Source organism: Dasypus novemcinctus, chromosome 17, assembly GCF_030445035.2.
Source record: "Dasypus novemcinctus isolate mDasNov1 chromosome 17, mDasNov1.1.hap2, whole genome shotgun sequence".
Lineage (NCBI taxonomy): Eukaryota > Metazoa > Chordata > Mammalia > Cingulata > Dasypodidae > Dasypus > Dasypus novemcinctus.
Window position 1 is genome coordinate 24,615,354 of NC_080689.1, and position 20,514 is coordinate 24,635,867.

The following is a 20,514-nucleotide window of genomic DNA, read 5'->3' on the forward strand; positions in this document are numbered from 1 at the left end:
AAATTAAACTTAAGTTTATCTAATTTTTTTTTCAGCATAATTTGTTTATTCTGGGTCTTTGAGTTAAATTCCTTTAAATTTAATTTTATTTCTTAATTATCTTTAAAAAAATTAATAGATCACACAAAATGTTACATTAAAGAACATAAGATGTTCCCATATACCCCACTCCCCACCCCCATCATTTTTTTAAATTGTATTTTTTTGAAGATAATAGATCAAAAAAATGTTACATTAAAAAATATAAGAGGTTCCCATATAGCCCCCCCAAGCTTATCTAATTAATCTTCAGTAGCACATCAGATTTCATCAGTCAGATATCTTTGAAAATTCTGAAGAACTGACTGACACTTATAAAATCTGAAGGATCAGAAATTAACATGAACTTTAATATTACTAAAATATAAAATACATATTTCATTACAATGAGCTTAATAAAAAGTATCTAGTAATTTAATGAAACTAATATAAAAACACAGCTACCAAGTGATTTGCATATAAACATTAGAATAACCTGGATATGCTTGATTTATTAAACATTTATTAACCAAAATTCTACTCTATAAATTTATCACATTTTAAAAGTAAATATACCTTCAGTGCACTAAGAACAGCAGTAAATATATTGAGCTGCACGGCCTGCTGGCGAACACCTTTGGCTTGTTTAACACATTCAGCAAAGTGATCCAACATTTGTAATCTATAATAATAGAATAAAGATCACATTAATGATACATCTTCATGTATGATGGAAAAAAACAGAGATGAGAGTACAGGCTAATTATTTAGCAAATAATGCTCCACACTGTCTCTTTTTTATTTAATTCCCAGAACTCATCCAGACAAGAACTCCTCCTGCTGAATCAATATTTGGGCCTGAAGTTATTAACTGCAACAAAACAAAAGACCAAATAATAAGGTTCATTCAGTAAAATAAGGTCCTAATTGCAGGGGTCTTCAACATTAAGACCGGCATCCAGCAAAGCACCTAGGATGTAATAGGTATTCAAGGTTTCTTGAATGTAACAAGTCTTAATTAATCATCTATATGAAAGACTTTTAAACTGGGAATAAAAACTGTGACTTTTTTTTTTTTCTTTCAAAAAAATACACAGAAGAAAACAGTACCTCATGTAGCTATCCCTGGAAGCTATGGGAGATTTTTAAAAAGCTAGCCTTGGTAAAACTTTCATGTGCAAAAACCCAGAAGAGCATTGGTTTTTAAATTATTTCAAATTTTTAAAAATAGAGAGAGCTTAACAGCAACTACAAAATTATTGTGGCCTTTTAGACTCTTCGGATAAAAGAGAGGGAGATCATTTCAGATTCCTTGGAAAAGAAATGGTCTGGAGAAAAGGAATCCAGGTAGGTTGGATTTAGTAATAAGATAACTATGACCTAAAGTACAAAACAAAACACTCTCTAAAGTCACTAAGAGAACTTAAGCTCAACTGACAATAGGCCATAGGTCAAAGTATTCTTCAAAATCACCCAGGAACAAATTATCTAGTGTAGGCATGAACTTGTTAAAATTACTTGGGACTAAGGCTGACTACACCTTCACCTGCTCTAACACAGAGCCACACCTTTTATGGGTGAAAGAAAGCATTATTTACAGTTAAAACAAGCACACTGTTTAAGAGGACACTCGTGGTCTCTAAGACTACCATTGAACATCATTTGCCTAAACCTGAGCTCAAATATATATTAGTTTTGTTTAAAATAATCTTTTTTTCCTGATAAAAATATTTATTGCAGAAAATTGAAAAATAGGAGAGTTACTACCTAGAAATAACCACTATTACCCTCTGGCACATTTTCTTTTAGGTCTTTATGTGTACACATCTACATATGTACTTGTATACACATGCACATTTTTATGCACTTAAAAAAAAACAAAAAAAAATAAACAAAACTGAGTTCTTTTTTTTTTTTAAAGATTTATTTTATTTATTTCTCTCCCCTTCTCCCCACCCCGGCTGTCTGCTCTCTGTGTTCATTTGCTGTGTGTTCTTCTTTTTGTTCGCTTCTGTTGTTGTCTGTTGTTTCTTTTCGTTGCGTCATCTTGTTGTGTCAGCTCTTTGTGTGTGCGGCGCCATTCCTGGGCAGGCTGCACTTGCTTTCACGCTGGGCGGCTCTCCTTACTGGGCGCACTCCTTGCGCATGGGGCTCCCCTACGCGGGGGACACCCCTGCGTGGCACGGCACTTCTGGCGCGCATCAGCACTGTGCGTGGGCCAGCTCCACATGGATCAAGGAGGCCCGGGGTTTGAACTGCAGACCTCCCATGTGGTAGACGGATGCCCTAACCACTGGGCCAAGTCCGCTTCCCAGAGATTAATTCTTGACTCTTATCTTTTTCATTTAACTCTGTATCATGAGAATTTTCTGATATCAAAAAGTAGTCTCTGTTAAAAAGTACTTCAGCCTATATACTTTCACAATTTATTCCCCTATCACTGAAAATTTGTTATTTACTGTATTTTTAATAGAATTTATTTATTGATACTTTACCTTGTTGCACAAAACTGGCTTTTTTTAATGTATTTTTTTTTTTACATTTTTATTTATTTGTTTCTCTCCCCTTCCCCCGTCCCACCCCGGGTGTCTGTTCTCTGTGTCTATTTGCTGCGTCTTCTTTTCCGCTTCTATTTTTGTCAGCGGCACGGGAATCTGTGTTTCTTTTGGTTGTGTCATCTTGTGTCAGTTCTCCATGTGTGCAGCACCATTCCTGGGCAGGCTGCACTTTCTTTCGCGCTGGGCAGCTCTCCTTATGGGGCGCACTCCTTGCACGTGGGGCTCCCCTACACGGGGGACACCCCTACATGGCACGGCACTCCTTGCGCGCATCAGCACTGCGCATGGGCCAGCTCCACACGGGTCAAGGAGGCCTGGGGTTTGAACAGCGGACCTCCCATGTGGTAGACTGCGGACCTCCCATGTGGTAGACAGACTCCCTAACCACTGGGCCAAGTCCTCTGCCCAAAACTGGTTTAATAGAGTTAAGGCAATTCTAGTTACAGCACTGCCTTTAACCAGCTACATAACTTTGGGCAAACCATAAACACTTAAGACCCTGATTTCTCTAGATCTAAAACAAGGACATTAAAGTAGATGTTTTTTCAAGCTTCTTTCACCTCTAATGTTCTTCAAATTTATATGATAACCAAATATTCTTAAAAAAATCTGAGTAAAATTTTATATTTAAACTTTTTCCATTTAAATTAAAAAGCAATTAGGCAAGTAGTCTACGAAGTTAAAGATACATTTTATATATAAATACAACAATGTTTTTAAGGTATATCTTGTAATACATTTGAGTTATCTGTGAAAGTCTTACATTAATTCATCCTTGTTCTTTCTCTTTGGGAAAATCACCAGAAATATGCAAAACGCCTATTAAAGTTAGAAATAATGTCTAGGGACATGGTATATAACAAACAAAAATGCTCATCTTAGAAAAAAGAACGAGTTACCTCTGTTTCTCAAGTTCCAGACTTGGACCATCTGACTAACAAATGTTATTACGGAGTGGACTTGTCACCTATTTACCTCTTCAGTAAAAAAACCATAAGACTTTACAAATTGATACCTAATTCAAGACCTACATATGAACTATCAAATAAACTATTATAATTACAATTTTGTTGTATAAGACAAAGCCCACAGTGCCTGGGATACCAGATGCTAGTACACAGGGCCAAATCAGTTTCAAATCATGTAGAGTTTGCACACAATTTATTTCATTACTTATATGAAACTTAAAGTATCAAATTTATGAGACTATTGTTTAAGTAGTAACTCACTTTATTGCAGAGTTAACTGGGATCAGAAAATCTACTGTTTGAAAACAATCCATATTTAACTAAAATTACCTCACTGACTTTATACTAACCGGTGTTTATAAGAAACATGAGGAAACACTACACCAAAAAGAGCCACAGAGGCATCAATGACCGAGACTCCGAGAGGGAGAGGACCAGGCACAGCTTCTCCAGCGGGTATTCGTAAATAGATGGAGGATGGGTCATGCTCCAGAGCCCCGCTTCCAGAAGCACTGTTAGGCTGGAGCTGCAGAAGAATGACATAAAAATTATTCAAAAGCCACTTTAGGAAATTTACTTACTAAGTATTAGGCATGAAGAATAGATCAGGGGAAGGAGAAAAGAAGGCAGGAAAAAAAAGAAAGATAATGACTGGATCTAAAACTATTAAATACAATATGATTTTGCCATTAATAAAAGCCATCAGTAACACCTTGCACAATTTTAATTAGACTTGTTCATTCTGAAACCAATCATTTTACACTACCCATCTTAATGTGTAAGCAACATATCTGGAATAACAAACCATCAAAAATTTCTTTAAAAGAGGGCTTTAAAAAATGTATAAAAGGGCTATAAAAAAATATATATAAGAAATTACATATTCAGTGGTCAACCTACTAACTCTCATTCCTCTTCAAGCTGTCACAAAACAAAACAAACTAAAACAAAACAAAACAGCAGTAACTAAAAAGCCAGGTTAAGGCTGATCTTTGCCACAACAATCACAGGGTATATAAATACAAAGAAGACTGAATAAAAACAATTCACCAAATTCTAACTAGTGCTGTTTATCTTTTTATGACTATTTAAATCTACCACCAGAAGCTATATTTAAGTGTCTAAGAATGGTAAATGAAAATTAAATCTTAGCCTACAATGTTTTAAAATATGTGGAACAGGAACATTGTTTTAGATTGAGCCAATTTTTCCCTCTGTGGTCTACTACCTGATCTTCAATTGACTTATGATCAGTTTCTTGCAGCCAGGAACCGAGAAGAACACTGTCATCATAATGGCAGAGGGACCTGAGGAGGGATGTGGTCGTGTTGGCAGAGTTGTCAGTCAGCGTGAATTCTGCTACCAGTTCTCTAAGAAGCGCATTGAAAGACCCTAAAAAATAGAAGCTTGGGTCAGATTCAAAGAAAAATTTTAATGAAATTTACAATCATTACCCACAAAAAACAGTAACATACTCAATACGGATAAAGTAATTAAGTGTCTTGTTCTCTTTTTTAAAAATCTATATTAATTTTTTTTGGAGGGGGTACTAGGGGCCAGGGATTGAACCTGGAACCTCACATGTGGGAAGCCAGTGCTTCAAACATTGAGCCACATTAGCAGCCATGAGTTGTTTTTCTCATTTGTTTTAATTTTTTTTAATTGATTAATGGGCTCACCTATTTATTTACAGGTACTGGGGATTGAACCCAGGACTTCATACATGGGAAGCAGGCACTCTGAGCTATACCTGCTCCCAATGCTGTTTTATTTTTTTAGAAGATTTTATTTATTGCCCCCTTCCCCCACCATTTCCCCCATTGTCTGCTCTCTGCGTCCATTCACTGTGTGTTCTTCTGTGCCTGTTTGTATTCTCATTAGGCAGCTCTGGGAACCAATCCTGGGACTTTCCAGAGTGGGTGAGAGGTGATCACTCTCTTGCATCACCTCAGATCCCTGTTCTGCTATGTCTTCTTATTTTCTCTCCTCTGTGTCTCTTGTTGTGTCATCTTGCAGTGCCAGCTCTCCAGGTAAGCCGGCATTCCTGTGCAGGGCAGCTTTCCCGTGTGGGGCAGCACTCCCATGTGGGCCAGCCCTCACCAGAAGGCCTTGGGAATTGAACCCTGGACCTCCTATATGGTGAATGGGAGTTCAGTTGGTTGAGCCACATTTGTTTCCCCAATGCTGGTTTTAATATACAATAATTATACTTCCTTTTTCATTACAGTATTCAGTATTATAGCCCAAATTACTTTAAGTAACCAAAAAAACTCAATTAACAGGAAAGATTCCTTATTTTAAAAGTATTAAATGTGACATCATCATTACTTTTTATTAGTTGCTCAATTATGTGCAAACACTGAACCAGAGCATACTAAAATTCTTGGGCATGGTTGTACTGGAGAGAAATCAATAGTTTATTATACTATTTGACTTTGTAAAATACATTACATTTCCCCCTCTGGATTCCTAAATTATTGGATGTATTATGATACATATGAAGCAGTTTAGGATAGTGACTAAAAACATACTTTGAAGATAAACCAGGTAGGCTTGAGCTCTGCCAAAGAGTACCTCTATAATTTAGGAAAGTTACTTTTCCTCTCTGTATCCAACATTCTTCATCTATAAAACAGGCATAATTGCCTCATAGGGTTGTGGTCAACCATGGTCAAAGAAGCTAATCCATATTAAGAGTATCAGAATAGTGCCTGGAACACAGCATGTGCTCAATGCATTAGCTACTACATATGAAGAAAAGGAAAATGATTCCTTCTTTGGTGTACCGAGCCAGTGGGAGAGCTCTGATTAGAACTCTATAATGGGGGGTGGGGGCATATGAGGACCTCATATTTTTGTAATGGAACATTAAAAAAATAAAGACAAAAAAAAGGAACTCTATAATACTGTGAAGAACGGGAAAGACACATTGAAAAATTTTTATTAGATACTGAAAATTATATTTACCTTCATAAGTTTTTGGTGGTAACAAAGCCAAGATATCATAAAGTCTTAAACGGACCATTGCAGCACTAGCTTTCAGATGAGCTCCATGGGCTTTAATTACAGATGGAATGCTAAAATATCAAAGAACAGTTGGTATCAACTTACTAGAAACTATTATTTATAAACATTTTTTCAGGACTGTATCACTGTACTTTAACAATACATTAACAAGTATCACATTTTCATTTTACTTTATTTTATGGCCTTTAATTTCAAACTCACAGGACACTTGCAAAATAATACAAAACTCATACATAATACAGAGAAATCCAATACAATCCCCATCCAGATACCTAGATGCACCAACTTTTTTTTTTCTTCCTACGATCTCTCTCTATTTTTTAAAATGTTACATTAAAAAAATATAAGAGGTTCCTATATACCTCCCACCCCCCTCTTCCCATATCAACAACCTCTTTCGGGAAGCGGACTTGGCCCAGTGGTTAGGGCATCTGCCTACCACATGGGAGGTCCACGGTTCAAACCCCGGGCCTCCTTGACCCACGTGGAACTGGCCCATGCGCAGTGCTGATGCGCACAAGGGGTGCCGTGCCACACAGGGGTGTCCCCCATGTAGGGAAGCCCTACATGCAAGGAGTGCACCCTGTGAGGAGAGCCGCCCAGCATGAAAGAAATTGCAGCCTGCCCAAGAATGGTGCCGTGCACATGGAGAGTTGACACAACAAGATGATGCAACAAAAAGAAACACAGATTCCTGGTTCTGCTGATGAGGATAGAAGTGGTCACAGAAGAACACACAGTAAATGGACACAGAGCACAGAGAGCAGACAACTGGGGGGAGAGAGAGAAATAAATAAATAAGTAAAATAAAAAATCTAAAAAAACAAACGAACAAACAACCTCTTTCATTTTAGGGCATTCACTGCATTTGGTGAATACAGTTTGGAGCACTACTGCACAGCATGGATTATAGTTTACATTGTAGTTTACACTTTCCCCTAGTCCATTCAGTGGGTTATGGCAGGATATATAATATCCAGTATCTGTCCCTGTAATATCATTTAGGACAACTCCAAGTCCTGAAAATGCCCCCACATCTCACATCCACCAACTTTTATATTTTTTTATTTTTATTTTTTAAAGATTTATTTATTTATTTCTCTCCCCTTCCCCCACCCCACCCTGGTTGTCTGTTCTCTGTGTCCATTTGCTGCGTCTTTGTCCGCTTCTGTTGTTGTCAGCGGCACGGGAATCTGTGTTTCTTTTTGTTGTGTCATCTTTGCTGCGTCAACTCTCCGTGTGTTCGGCGCCATTCCTAGGCAGGCTGCACTTTCTTTCGCACTGGGCAGCTCTCCTTACGGGGTGCACTCCTTGTGTGTGGGGCTCCCCTACGTGGGGGACACCCCTGCGTGGCACGGAACTCCTTGCGCACATCAGCACTGTGCATGGTCCAGCTCCACACGGGTCAAGGAGGCCCGGGGTTTGAATCGCGGACCTCCCATGTGGTAGACGGACGCCCTAACCACTGGGCCAAGTCCGCCACCCAACTTTTAACATTTTGCTACATTTCCCTTATCTTTCTTTTTTACTTTCTATTTTTTTTTTTTTAAGATTTATTTATTTAATTCCCCCCTCCCCCGGTTGTCTGTTCTCTATGTCTATTTGCTGCGTCTTGTTTCTTTGTCTGTTTCTGTTGTCATCAGTGGCACGGGAAGTGTGGGTGGCGCCATTCCTGGGCAGGCTGCACTTTCTCTCGCGCTGGGCGGCTCTCCTTACGGGGTGCACTCCTTGTGCGTGGGGCTCCCTACGTGGGGGACACCCCTGTGTGGCACGGCACTCCTTGCGCTCATCAGCACTGTGCATGGGCCAGCTCCACACGGGTCAAGGAGGCCCAGGGTTTGAACTGCAGACCTCCCATGTGGTAGATGGACGCCCTAACCACTGGGCCAAGTCCGCCATCCTACTTTTAACATTTTGCTACATTTCCCATATCTTTCTTTTTTTTTTTTTTAAGATTTATTTATTTAATTCCCCCCTCCCCCGGTTGTCTGTTCTCTATGTCTATTTGCTGCGTCTTGTTTCTTTGTCCGCTTCTGTTGTCATCAGCGGCATGGGAACTGTGGGTGGCGCCATTCCTGGGCAGGCTGCACTTTCTCTCGCGCTGGGCGGCTCTCCTTACAGGGCGCACTCCTTGCGCGTGGGGCTCCCCTACGCGGGGGACACCCCTGCGTGGCAGGGCACTCCTTGCGCGCATCAGCACTGCGCACAGGCCAGCTCCACACGGGTCAAGGAGGCCCGGGGTTTGAACCGCGGACCTCCCATGTGGTAGATGGACACCCTAACCACTGGGCCAAGTCCGCCGCCCAACTTTTAACATTTTGCTACATTTCCCATATCTTTCTATTTTACTTTCTATATGTCTGCCTATTTTCCAAACTTTGGAACAGTTAATACTTCCATATACATTTCCTAAGAACAAGATTCACTTATGTAACCACCTTAAGTACAACATCCAAGTTCAGAAATGTAACACTAATATAAAGCTTACAATCTATACTCCCATTTTTTCATATGTCTCAATGTCTTTTTTTGGCCTTTTCGCCTCCATTATTAGTTCCAGTTCCAGAATCCTGTATTGCATTTAGGGGATTTCTTTTTGAGGTGAATAGAATATTTAGAAAATATTCTAAAATCAACTGTTGTGAGGGTTGTACATATTACTAAAAACCATGAATTGTACACTTAAATGGGTGAATTGTATGGTTTGTGAATTATATCTCAATAAAGTGGTTAAAAAAACACAATTGTGGGAAGCAGATACAGCTTAACAGATAAGAGTGTCTGCCTACCATATAGGAGGTCCAAGGGTTCGATACCCAAGGCCTCCTGGCTTGTGTGGTGAGCTGGCCCACGCAGTGCTGCTGCGCGCAAGGAGTGCCAACCCACACATGGATGCCCCCATGTAAGGGTGCCCCTCGCGCAAGGAGAGCTGCTCTGTGTGAAACTGCAGCCCACCTAGGAGTGGTGCCACACACATGGAGAGCTGATGCAGCAAGATGATGCAACAAAAAGAGACACAGATCCCCAGTGCCACCTGATGAGAATGCAAGCAGACACAGAAGAACACACAGTGAATGGACACAGAGAGCAGACAACGGGGGGGAGGGGGGATAAATAAATAAATCTTTAAAAAAAAAACAAACACACAATGGTATACCAATCCATACAAGTATTATAATTTCTTAAGTCCCTTTATAAAAATAAAGTTTCCTATACACATACTAGAGAGAAGTACAAACAAGGAGAATTATATATAAAACAGGATGCTAATGTGTCACAATTGTCTACTTACTGTGACATCATTGTCATGGCACATTCAATAGGGGTCATCAATTTTCTAATCACATCCTCAGTAAGAAGCTCAGGACAATGTGCAACGAAACTCCTCATTGCTAGATATAAATTTAAAAAGGAACACTTTGGAGATTTTGTAAGGATGAATACATTTATAAAATTACTTAAAGAAAATGGTACTTATCATAATTATTATAAAATATAAGGCTCTGAAACCAGATCAAACAAAAAAGAAAAACCAATTGCAACTACAGAAAAAATAATTATGAAAGGTAAATAAGCAGAAACAGAAGGAAGGACAACATCTGTTAGGGAGATTTATTAGAGAAGTAATTCAGAGGACTATAACCCCAAATAAATCCAGATGACCATAGAGGAAAGTAATTTCAAGACAGAACTAAAAGTGGGCAAAAGGTCCAGGGAATGAATACTTTACTGAAGAACCAGTAAACAATAGAGCTAGGACTAAAACAGGTCTTAGGTACGTGTAAGGAAAACTGACATCTTGTCCTGATGTCCTTACGATGCCCACAGTTTGAGGACACCACTTCTCACTCTGAGATAAACCACTGAAAAACAGGATTACCTAGTGTAACTCTAGTTTCCCAAAGAAACCAAAACTTGAGTCTTTCTTATAAGTTGCTGACTCCCTAACAAAAACAACTCTATCCCTAACTTTTGTCATGCTAATGTTTGAAAAAGGTTTCAACTTTTGCAGATTTAATAATGATGAAAGAAAATAGCTTTTCTTCCACTATGAAAAGAGTAACAACCTTTGTAATTCTGAGTTTCTTTTTCCTTTAAACGCCCATAGGTTTTTTTATTTGGTGAAACAGGGCTTCTTTAACAGGTGAAAGACTGCAATAGCTACAAATCAAGACATCTCAAGTCTAACTCATCCTTCCACCAACCTAACCAACTTCTCAGAATCTCAGCTTTTTTACTACAAAATTAGTAAACTGGATTAGATTATTTATAAAGTTTCTTTCTAAATCTAAAAGTCTATGAATTTACCATTACATATTAAAGTAAAATTTTGAAGTAGTAATTTTCCTTCATGAAGTAGTAGTTTTCCTTCACTTCATAAATATATTAGGAGCATTACAATATTCTGAAAGTTCAATCCCTTCAGTTCTTACCACATAAAGCTCCAGCACGACCTTCCAAAGTTACCTGCCAGGTAAAAGAATCCCCTCTGGCCTTCTCAGCCTCCAATTCCTTTAAGGAACGAGGGAAAACATTTCGCCACAATAATAACATCTTGGGCAGGTGATAACGAACAACAGATGGTCCTAAACAAGAAAATAAGAATACAAAATCATATATGTATAACATGCATCGCAAACAAGCCTAATGATAACTGTCATTTCACCCTATCTTTATTTCTAAAATTATTTCCCAAGTGTTTATTCAGCAAGTAGAATTTAATCTATTAAAGCATACTAAAACTAACTAAAAAATATATCAATATTTTTAGCACCCAAACATAAAACAAATACACAAAAAGTATTTTTTAAAAATATTCAACTATTTTCAGAATGATGGGTTACATACTCTCAATGATAAAATATATCTGGGACACATTTTATGAAAGCTTCTCTATAAATATATGCCTATATCTATATGTAAACATATACAACCCCCCATATATATATATATATGTTCCTCCATTTTGGGGGTAATTTAGATGATCAATTTAGTTTTATATAGGAGCAGTATATTTAGAACTAAGAATCTGTATTTATGTTGCTAAGGAATTTAATTAACATACTGAACATATATTTCTGGAAAAGACCACTTTTAATTTTCTTTAGGAAAGAAAACAAAGTCAGAGTATAATCTCAAAAAGGTAGATGCTTAAATTGGTAACTTTGAAATACACACACACACAATTTTTGCACTGGAAGCTAAACATGCGAACTAAAAAGAAGACAAAGCTCATTATGATGATAATACATATTTCCATCCTAGGCACAATGCTAAACTTGGCCTGCATCCCAGAACTGTCACAGCTCTTAGGAAAGTGAAGCAGGTAAGAGTAACCTCAAGAAAGCAGCACCATCAATGCCAGTCAAACTTAACTTTATTACCCTATTAAAAATCACATCACTTGTCTTACTTTGAAGATGGAATTTGCCCTCCGCATCCTCTCATCTCTAATTAGCTAATCAGAGAAGGTAACGGTTATTCTGATGGTAAAGGTAAAACTTTGTAAGTTTCTAATTAAATGTACTTAAGCAGAAATTATCAAAAAGAGAAATCAACTACCAAATGACAGAAAAATATTTTTACTATTTTACAACCTCAAAGTCTAGAGTGTGAAGTTCCGTAACTTTTAAATGGAATTTGTTTTATAGTCTAGTGACAGAATAAGACAAAATCCTCCTCAAATATAAGTATACCTAAAGTCATAAGGGCTCCAAGTAAAAGCCATCCAGCTTGGGTGCGCTGTAAAGAGAGCCTGCTATTTTGGGCAGCAGTTCGTAAGAGATCTTCAGCAATACTCACTACCATCTGCAACAGAAGTTAGAATTGGATTTCACTTAAATTAAATAAGACAAATCAGAAAATAGCATGCTGTTTTTAAAAGTTGCCTTTGTCTTTTTTCAAACATATATTCAAAGAGACAACATCAAGGAAGTCTGGGAGCCAGCAGACCTATTCAATCCCAATTCCTATGACGACTCTGAGAAGACCCAGAACAGTGCACTGGCTGAGGGAACTTCAGGCTGAAAGTTGGTCTTCATGTTGCAGCAGTCAAAAGCTATTGCTTCTGGTGAGCAGTATTTGAAAAAGCGGGGTTGACTCAACCTTGAAGATGTTCAGCCTCATGATTTGGGAAAAATTGGAAAGGTCGTTGTGACCAAAGATGATGCCATGCTCTTGAAAGGAATAGGTGACAGGGCTCAAGAAATCACTGACTAGTCAGACATTACAACTAGTGAATAGGAAAAAGAAACACTGAATGAGCATACAGCAAAACTTTCAGATGAAGTAGCTGTGCTGAAGGTTGGAATCAAGTGATGTGGAAGTGAATGAAAAGAAAGACAGAGTTACAGATGTGGTAAGTGTCAGTAAGTGTAGTAAGGAGCTATTGTTGAAGAAGGCATTGTTCTGGGAGGTGGCTGTGCTCTGCTTTGATGCATTCCAGCCTCTGACTCACTAACTCTATCTGATTAAGATAAAAAAATTGGTATAGAAATTATTAAAAGAACACTCAAAATTCCTGCAGTGAGCACTGCTACAAATGCAGGTGTTGAAGGATCACTGATAGTGGAAAAAATTATGCAAAATTCCTGAGGTTGGTTATGATGCTATGCTTGGAGATTTTGTGAATATGGTGGAAAAAGGAATCATTGATACAACTAAAGTTGAAAGGTGCTTTATTGGATGCTGCTGGAGTGGGCTCTCTGTTAATCACAGCAGAAGTTGTAGTCACAGAAATTCCTAAAGAAGAGAAGAACCCGGCAATGGGCGGAATGGGTGGAATGGGTGGTGGTATGAGAGGTGGCATGTTCTAATTCTTAGAATAGTGCTTTACCATTATTAATGAACTGTGATGGGAAGCTCCAGGCAGTGCTTCTTACCAATAACTTAAGTCATTTAAAGAAAATTACAGAAGAAATGTAAGAAAATCACTATAACCATCAATTACTGGTTTCAATTAACAATACATAATGGTTTACTGCTGTCATTTTCCATTCCTACAGATCATTTATTTTGTATTTTTGAAAAAAAGACATCTATATATTCCTGATACTGCACACAAGCGCCAAGAACTGTTGTTCTGCTTTCAACTTAAATCACTGATGCGTTTCTGTTAAAATCAGGATTTTTGTTAAATCAGGATTTTTGTTAAAATCAGGATTTTAATGTTTGCTATCACTAGATGAGAAGTTAAGAAGCAGTCTTTCTGTGGAGAGTAAGAATAATTATGCACAAAAAAGAGAAATATCCAATCATGTGACAAGTCCTTGGCTAATAAAAATTTGTTTAAAGTTAAAAAAAAAAAGTGACCTCCAGAGGCAGATTGCCTGGGTTCATATCCCTGTTCTGCCATTTACTAGCTTTTGACCTAAGGTAACTTAACCTCTCTGTCTCAGTTTCCTCATTTGTAAAACAGGAGTAACAGGATCACCAACCTCACAGGATTGTTGAAAGGGTAAAATGAGTTAATACACACAAAGCACTCAGACTAATGCTAACCCATGCAACCATTTAATAAATATTACTGTTCGTATTCTTATCCTATATTCAAAGCTGAACTCATAAAGAGGAGGCCATTAAGCTTAGCTTATGAAGTTTACAGTCTAAGAAAGAGAAGACAAAGGAAAAATGATAACTAGAAAGCAACACATCATTAAATGACAAAACAGTAGTACTGATGTAATAGTGGTCAGCAAAGGAAAAGGCTACCATATACTGAGTGGCTTTGAGAAGATTTCATAAAATAGATGGAACTTGAATTGGGCCCCTAAACAAATAGATGGAGCTATAATGTAAGACATTAGCATGAGGAAAGGCATGGAGGCTGAAAAAGGGCATGGGAAGAAAGCAAGACAACTAGTCGGTCTAAAGCAGTGGGAATTTGAATGGGTAGAACGAAAGCAGATTATGATGGTACTACTTTAACAGAAAGAGAGTAAATTTTAACCTCTGAGTCCTGAGTAATCCTTAAGGGTCACTGAGCAAATGTGAAATATGAAAGTAGTGCCCCAGGAAAGGGAAAGAATTCAAGGATAACAAGGGTGGGGTAATTTATATGGCACATGATGACGGAAGCCCAGATTCAAGTGGAAGCTATGGAACTCAAAGGAATGAATGGACCTGGGGCTGGTATCCCAGAAACAGTCAGAATTTTTTAAAAATCTGGCCCAATCTGCTTATGTTTATATAATATTTATGTAAATACTTTGAGTTCTTGAGAAGAAAACGATGATAGCAGTATATACTATCTTTACTTCATCAGTTATAAAAGGATGGAGAAAAGGATTAACTGTTTAAAACCACTCTCAGTTTTTATCAAGTATTAAGATGCTAAATATGGCCCCATCAATAAGCATATTCTCCTGACATCTTTGAATACAGTAATGTGATTTTTTATTTATAAACTCTTAAAGAAAGCTCTCATTTAAAATAATTATTATAAAGTGCTTTTTCTCTAAAATAAAATTGTAAATGATAATATATGCAGGAAAAAAACAATTATTCTGTATCAGGATACCAAATTTTAATTAGGGTCTGTTACCCCCATATTAGCAGAATACAATATGTTACAATACCATAGTAAAACGGTTCATTTGATCACTCAGTTCAATGTTTAACTCAGCAGTTATTTCACTAAAGATTAAAGCCCACAGGAAAGCAATTACTATTCTAGGATCTCTGTCATACCTTTCCCTTGGCATGAGGAATGCCCAAAGGACACTGATGAACTCCACCTAACAAAGCAGCCATTGCAAAACTGTATCCACTAACAGCTTCTGGTGAAGTCTTTAAGTTGTTGAGCCGTTCTGCACACCTGTCTAGAAATGGTGTCAGCTGGAAGGGTAACGCCACAGCCACACAGCGTAAACACCATGCAGCAGCAAGTCGAGCAGCCATACTTGGATGAAGAAGCACTGAAGTCACAATTTCCAGAAGTCCTAAAAAAGACTCAAAAAATTACTCTTCAAGAAAGTCAAATAATTTCATGAACTATGTATAAGGAGTGAATATGGCTCAAGTGGTTGAGCGCCCACCTTCCACATGGGAGGATTCAGGTTCAGTTCCTAGTACCTCCTAATAAACAAAAAACAAAAACAAGCAAAAGAAATGAAAAAACCAACTCAGGATAACTGATGTGGCTCAGTGGTTGAGTGATGGCTTCCCACATACGAGGTCCCGGGTTCATTCCCCAGATCCCCAATGTCCCCCCAAAAAGACTATGTACAACACAGTAATTAAAATCATAATCATATGATTTCACACACACAATTTCAGAACTCTGCCAAAAGCATATATTTTATTTATAAACAGAAGGGTATCTTAAGGGAACATTTTATACAAAGAACATAGTACAATTACCTATAATATAAATATTCATGTAAAATTAATGAAAGTTGTCACCAAATTTTAGTCAATATTAGAATCAAAACTATCACTTTTTTGCTTTGTCTCCCATAACTTTACATAATGCAATATTTACTTATCATAATGAATATTAAATAAACTCAACTTTTAACACATGATCTAAATTGCTAATTACGGGAAATGGACTTTGGCCCAGTGGTTGGGGCGTCCGTCTACCACATGGGAGGTCCGCGGTTCAAACCCCGGGCCTCCTTGACCCGTGTGGAGCTGGCCCGTGCGCAGTGCTGATGCGCGCAAGGAGTGCCGTGCCACGCAGGGGTGTCCCCCGCGTGGGGGAGCCCCACTTGCAAGGAGTGCGCCCGTGAGGAAAGCCGCCCAGCGTGAAAAGAGGGTGCAGCCTGCCCAGGAATGGCGCCGCCCACACTTCCTGTACCGCTGACGACAACAGAAGCGGACAAAGAAACAAGACGCAGCAAATAGACACCAAGAACAGACAACCAGGGGAGGGGGGGGAAATTAAATAAATAAATAAATCTTTTTTAAAAAAAAATAAATAAATTGCTAATTATGACAATAAGCAATTAATCAGAATTAAGTATCATTCATACCTAAGACTTTTAAAAACAGTGAAAAAAATATTCCCGCTCGTGACTGAATAGCATACCTATAGATGCTTCCTGAATAAGAGGAGAGGCAGTGGCATTTAGGCTCTGGACCAGGCTCCCAAGTTCCTGCAGGGCGCAGACCATCACATGCTGGCTTGCTGCTATGTCTGAAGCTCCAGATTTGTTTTCACCACTAGTATCATTCATTACTGCTTCTGGAAACACAAAATCATGCATTTGATATGAGTGAATTAAACTGTGATATAATTTTTTTAGTCTACCCAAATTTCATGTTTTAAAAGTATACAGTTGATGCCTGGATGTTAAAGTGATATATCCAGTGACTTCTCAGTGGAAAACTTCTATCATCAAACATTTCAGGTACTTAAAAACACTGCTTAGGGAAGCAGGTGTGGCTCAAGCAACAGGGCTCCTGCCTACCACATGGGAGGTCCCGGTTCAGTTCCTAAGGAAGACGGTGCCTCCTAAAGAAGATGATGGGCAGGGGCAGCAAGCTGACACAACAACATGATGCAACAGGAGACAGAAGAAGAAAAACATAATGAGAGACACAACAAAGCCGGGAACAGAGGAGGCTCAAGCAATTAGGTGCCTTCCTCCCACATCGGAGATCTTGGGTTGTGTTCCTGGTGCCTGCTGAAGATGAACAGACACAGAAAGTGCAAACAACAAGCGGGGTAGGGAGAAATAAATAAATAAATCTTTTTAAAAAAAACAACAAAGCAAAATACTGTTTAATGACTTCACAATAATGCTTAAATAAATACTAAGATATTTTGCCTGCTTCTAGGAATAAAGCTTAACAACAAACCACAGTGCACAAAAGCTTAGGCTCTGAAGAAAGAAAACTTGGGTTTAAATCCTAATTCCACCCAGTCATGTTAGCTATGTAATGTTAAACAAGATTCAACTTTTTCTAAGTCTCAAGTGCCTCCTCTGTTAAAAGGGCTTAATTGTCGATCTCAAAGGATGTTGCGATGATTAAAACAGCCAATGCATATCAAGAATTTAACACAAGGCTGACTCCTAATACACATTCAATAAATGTTAGCAGTTATTATTGTTACTTTATTATTATTGCTATTTCAAGCACTACTACTCCAATATATTAGTAATACCATTGTCAAATTACTGATGAGCAAGTGACCCTATAAGGAAAGTGGCTTTAGAACTTGTCACAGGTAAAAAAAAAACAAAAAAAAAACCCCAAAACAAAAAACCCCACATACCTATTATGAAAACATTAAAAAATAAACTTCATTCAACAAAGAAGAAAAAAAAAAAAAGAACTTGTTATAGGAATGTTCTTTCAAGTTCCTATTAGCTTTGAGATCCTACCCTGTCTTTTTTGTTTCATCCCCCTTCCACATAATTGAAATGTATTTAGCATGAGGTAACTAAAAATCCCTTGTCAAATTACTAACTGAGAATATATTTTGGCCCATGAATCCCGAGTATATAATTGTATGTATTTCTGTTTAAATTAAATAGCTAATCTATGACCTTAGATTAATAACCTTTAAATGACAGCAAAATTTTCTAACTTTTTGTGTTCATCATGAATTAATATACTATAATGAAGAATGCAGAATAACACAACATACTAGATTAATAGATTATGGAGCATAATTAAATACTTCTTTTCTTCTTAGACATTTCTAGTCTTGGAAATGCATTAATCTATCTTTTGATTACTAAACTATAAGCTCCCTGAACACAGGTTCTATCTGTATCTGGGTCTGTATTTTATTCCCACCACCTGGCACAGTATTTCTGGAACTTAAACATTTCTTCAATGAATCAATGTACAAATATTTTTCAAATTGTGTCTCTAGGATAGATTATGTTAGGATATCTAAAAAACAATATCTCATTAAATTTAAACACTCTTTAATTCACAATTCACAATTTTTGGTTAGTCTTATGCATTAAAAAATTGTTTGCTAAGTAAGCTATTATAAACAACAAAAGCCTACAGCTAAATTATTTACAAATTTTTATTAATTTTATAAAATATTTACTAAAAAAAATAATAAAGCAAAAAACCAAAAAAATTTTACTGTATAGTCTTTAAATATAAATTGCTAATAATTCATTTAATTATTATTCCTAAAGACCTCTATTAGATAATATAATTTGCACAATTTAAGTTAATGTATATTTTCAACACTGATAAAGTTAAACTGCTTTGTGGAATTTTCTGTTGCCTTGCTTTAGTTCCTTAACTGGAGTATAAACTCCATAAAGGCAGGAACTATATCTCATTCATCATTTAAACCCTGAATTAACTGCTTTGCACAGATTAGATATTCATTTACTATTTGCTAATCTGAAAATTTTCTTAAATTGAAGTTCTTAGAAAAGGATTTCTTCTTTTAGTTATGAATTACTGAGGCTTCAGGGTATGTCTTTCTATAGGAGTAATTGCCTCTCACTAACTCTTGAAATTAAGTATATTAAAAACAAACAAACACATATTTATAAAATGACAGGCTTCAAGGAGAAAAAATCACAATACAATATTCCTTGAAGATAGCATTCCAATGTGCTGTTGCATATCAAGAGTTATAAAAGCAGTATAGGTACTAGAAATAAAACAGAAAATTTAATCTTACAAATATGCTACCCAAATTATTTCACTGAAATTATGTTATTTTAATATCAAATAAGAGTGTTCTAATTAAACAGTAAAGAGTTATGATCTAATCAGATATAAAATTCATGTATTAGTATTTATTAAGAAAAATAGAGAATGATATATGACTAAAGTAATCAATCATATACATTATATTAATTCTTACCTACTGCTTTCATTTGTTTTCCAATAGCTTGGCATACTTCTTTGGCAGCTGCAATTTGGGCTTTTTCACCTAGCAAACTGCCCACGGTTGCTCTTAGGATGAAGGAGACACATCGCCTTGAGTACACAGCCTCTACATGTGTTTGTGTTGCCCGAGGATGGGAAACCAAATCAAGCACATGGGACAAGAACGTAGCAAAGCTACGCTCCAACCACTGACCACCCAACGTTGTTACAAAAACAACATATGCCTATAAATAAAGATAAAACTTCTGTAAACTTATATAAGTGCATTGAAATTACAGATAAAGCAACTACAGAAATAATTTATAGCATTAAGATAAATTATAGTTAAGATTAAAATAGAGAAAATTTAAAACTAGAGTAGTTTATTATTTAGTGATTCCAGCATAGGAATTACTGGTAGAATTATCTTTGATTAAAAACAGTTCATAAGATAAAACTTTATGAAAAATAGAGAGTGGTGACAAGAGGGAAGGAATCTGAATTTACCCTGGTGATCAAGATGATAACAGATTAAAGGAATAATAAAACCCTAACATATTAAATAAACACTAACATAGAGCTATAAAACATTTGTTCATGATTTTCTCTTTAAGACCAAAATTGTTTACTTCTATTTTATACTTGTTTTGAGGGAAAGGTATAGTTGGGGTGATTTTGACTAAGATGGAGAACTATTTCATCTCTTACATAGATAGAAAAAAATTTTTTATTTTTCTTTTTAAAATTTTTAAAATATTTTAAAATTCTAGTAGTAAATCAGATTTAATCTTACAGTTTTATTAGTGAATGATTGTTGGTGGCAAATCCAATAAAAGCATATTTCTAGATACAGGGGTTGTTGGAGAACACTGAAATCTAAACTCCTCAAGCTACCTGAATACAGTGTCAACTAAAAATGAGTTCATTCATATCTCATATCCTGACAAGCAAATTTTGGGACTATTTCATAAGATATTTATATAAATATAATAGACATAGGTTTATTTATACATCATTAAGTATCTACTTTCCATATAAGCATGCAGTGCAGAGTTTGAATGTAATTCATTCATTTGGGAAAGAAAATCCCTGCTTTTTTTTTTAGGCACGTGGGGCCAAGGATTGAACACTGAACCTCATATGGG

The 20,514-nt window shown here is 36.9% G+C and overlaps 1 protein-coding gene across 1 annotated transcript in view; it reads right to left on the reverse strand.

Annotated features, from left to right (window-relative positions):
• Positions 1-20,514, reverse strand: part of HEATR5B (HEAT repeat containing 5B) — a 147,505-nt gene that overhangs the window by 89,770 nt on the left and 37,221 nt on the right. Inside the window, exons 8-17 of the mRNA XM_058278392.2 lie at positions 19,365-19,614; positions 16,602-16,757; positions 15,260-15,510; positions 12,268-12,379; positions 11,005-11,157; positions 9,864-9,963; positions 6,512-6,621; positions 4,773-4,936; positions 3,895-4,070; positions 595-700 (exon numbers count right to left, since the gene is read on the reverse strand). Of these exons, the coding sequence (XP_058134375.1) occupies positions 595-700; positions 3,895-4,070; positions 4,773-4,936; positions 6,512-6,621; positions 9,864-9,963; positions 11,005-11,157; positions 12,268-12,379; positions 15,260-15,510; positions 16,602-16,757; positions 19,365-19,614 (1,578 nt within the window). The remainder of the gene's footprint in view (positions 1-594; positions 701-3,894; positions 4,071-4,772; positions 4,937-6,511; positions 6,622-9,863; positions 9,964-11,004; positions 11,158-12,267; positions 12,380-15,259; positions 15,511-16,601; positions 16,758-19,364; positions 19,615-20,514) is intronic.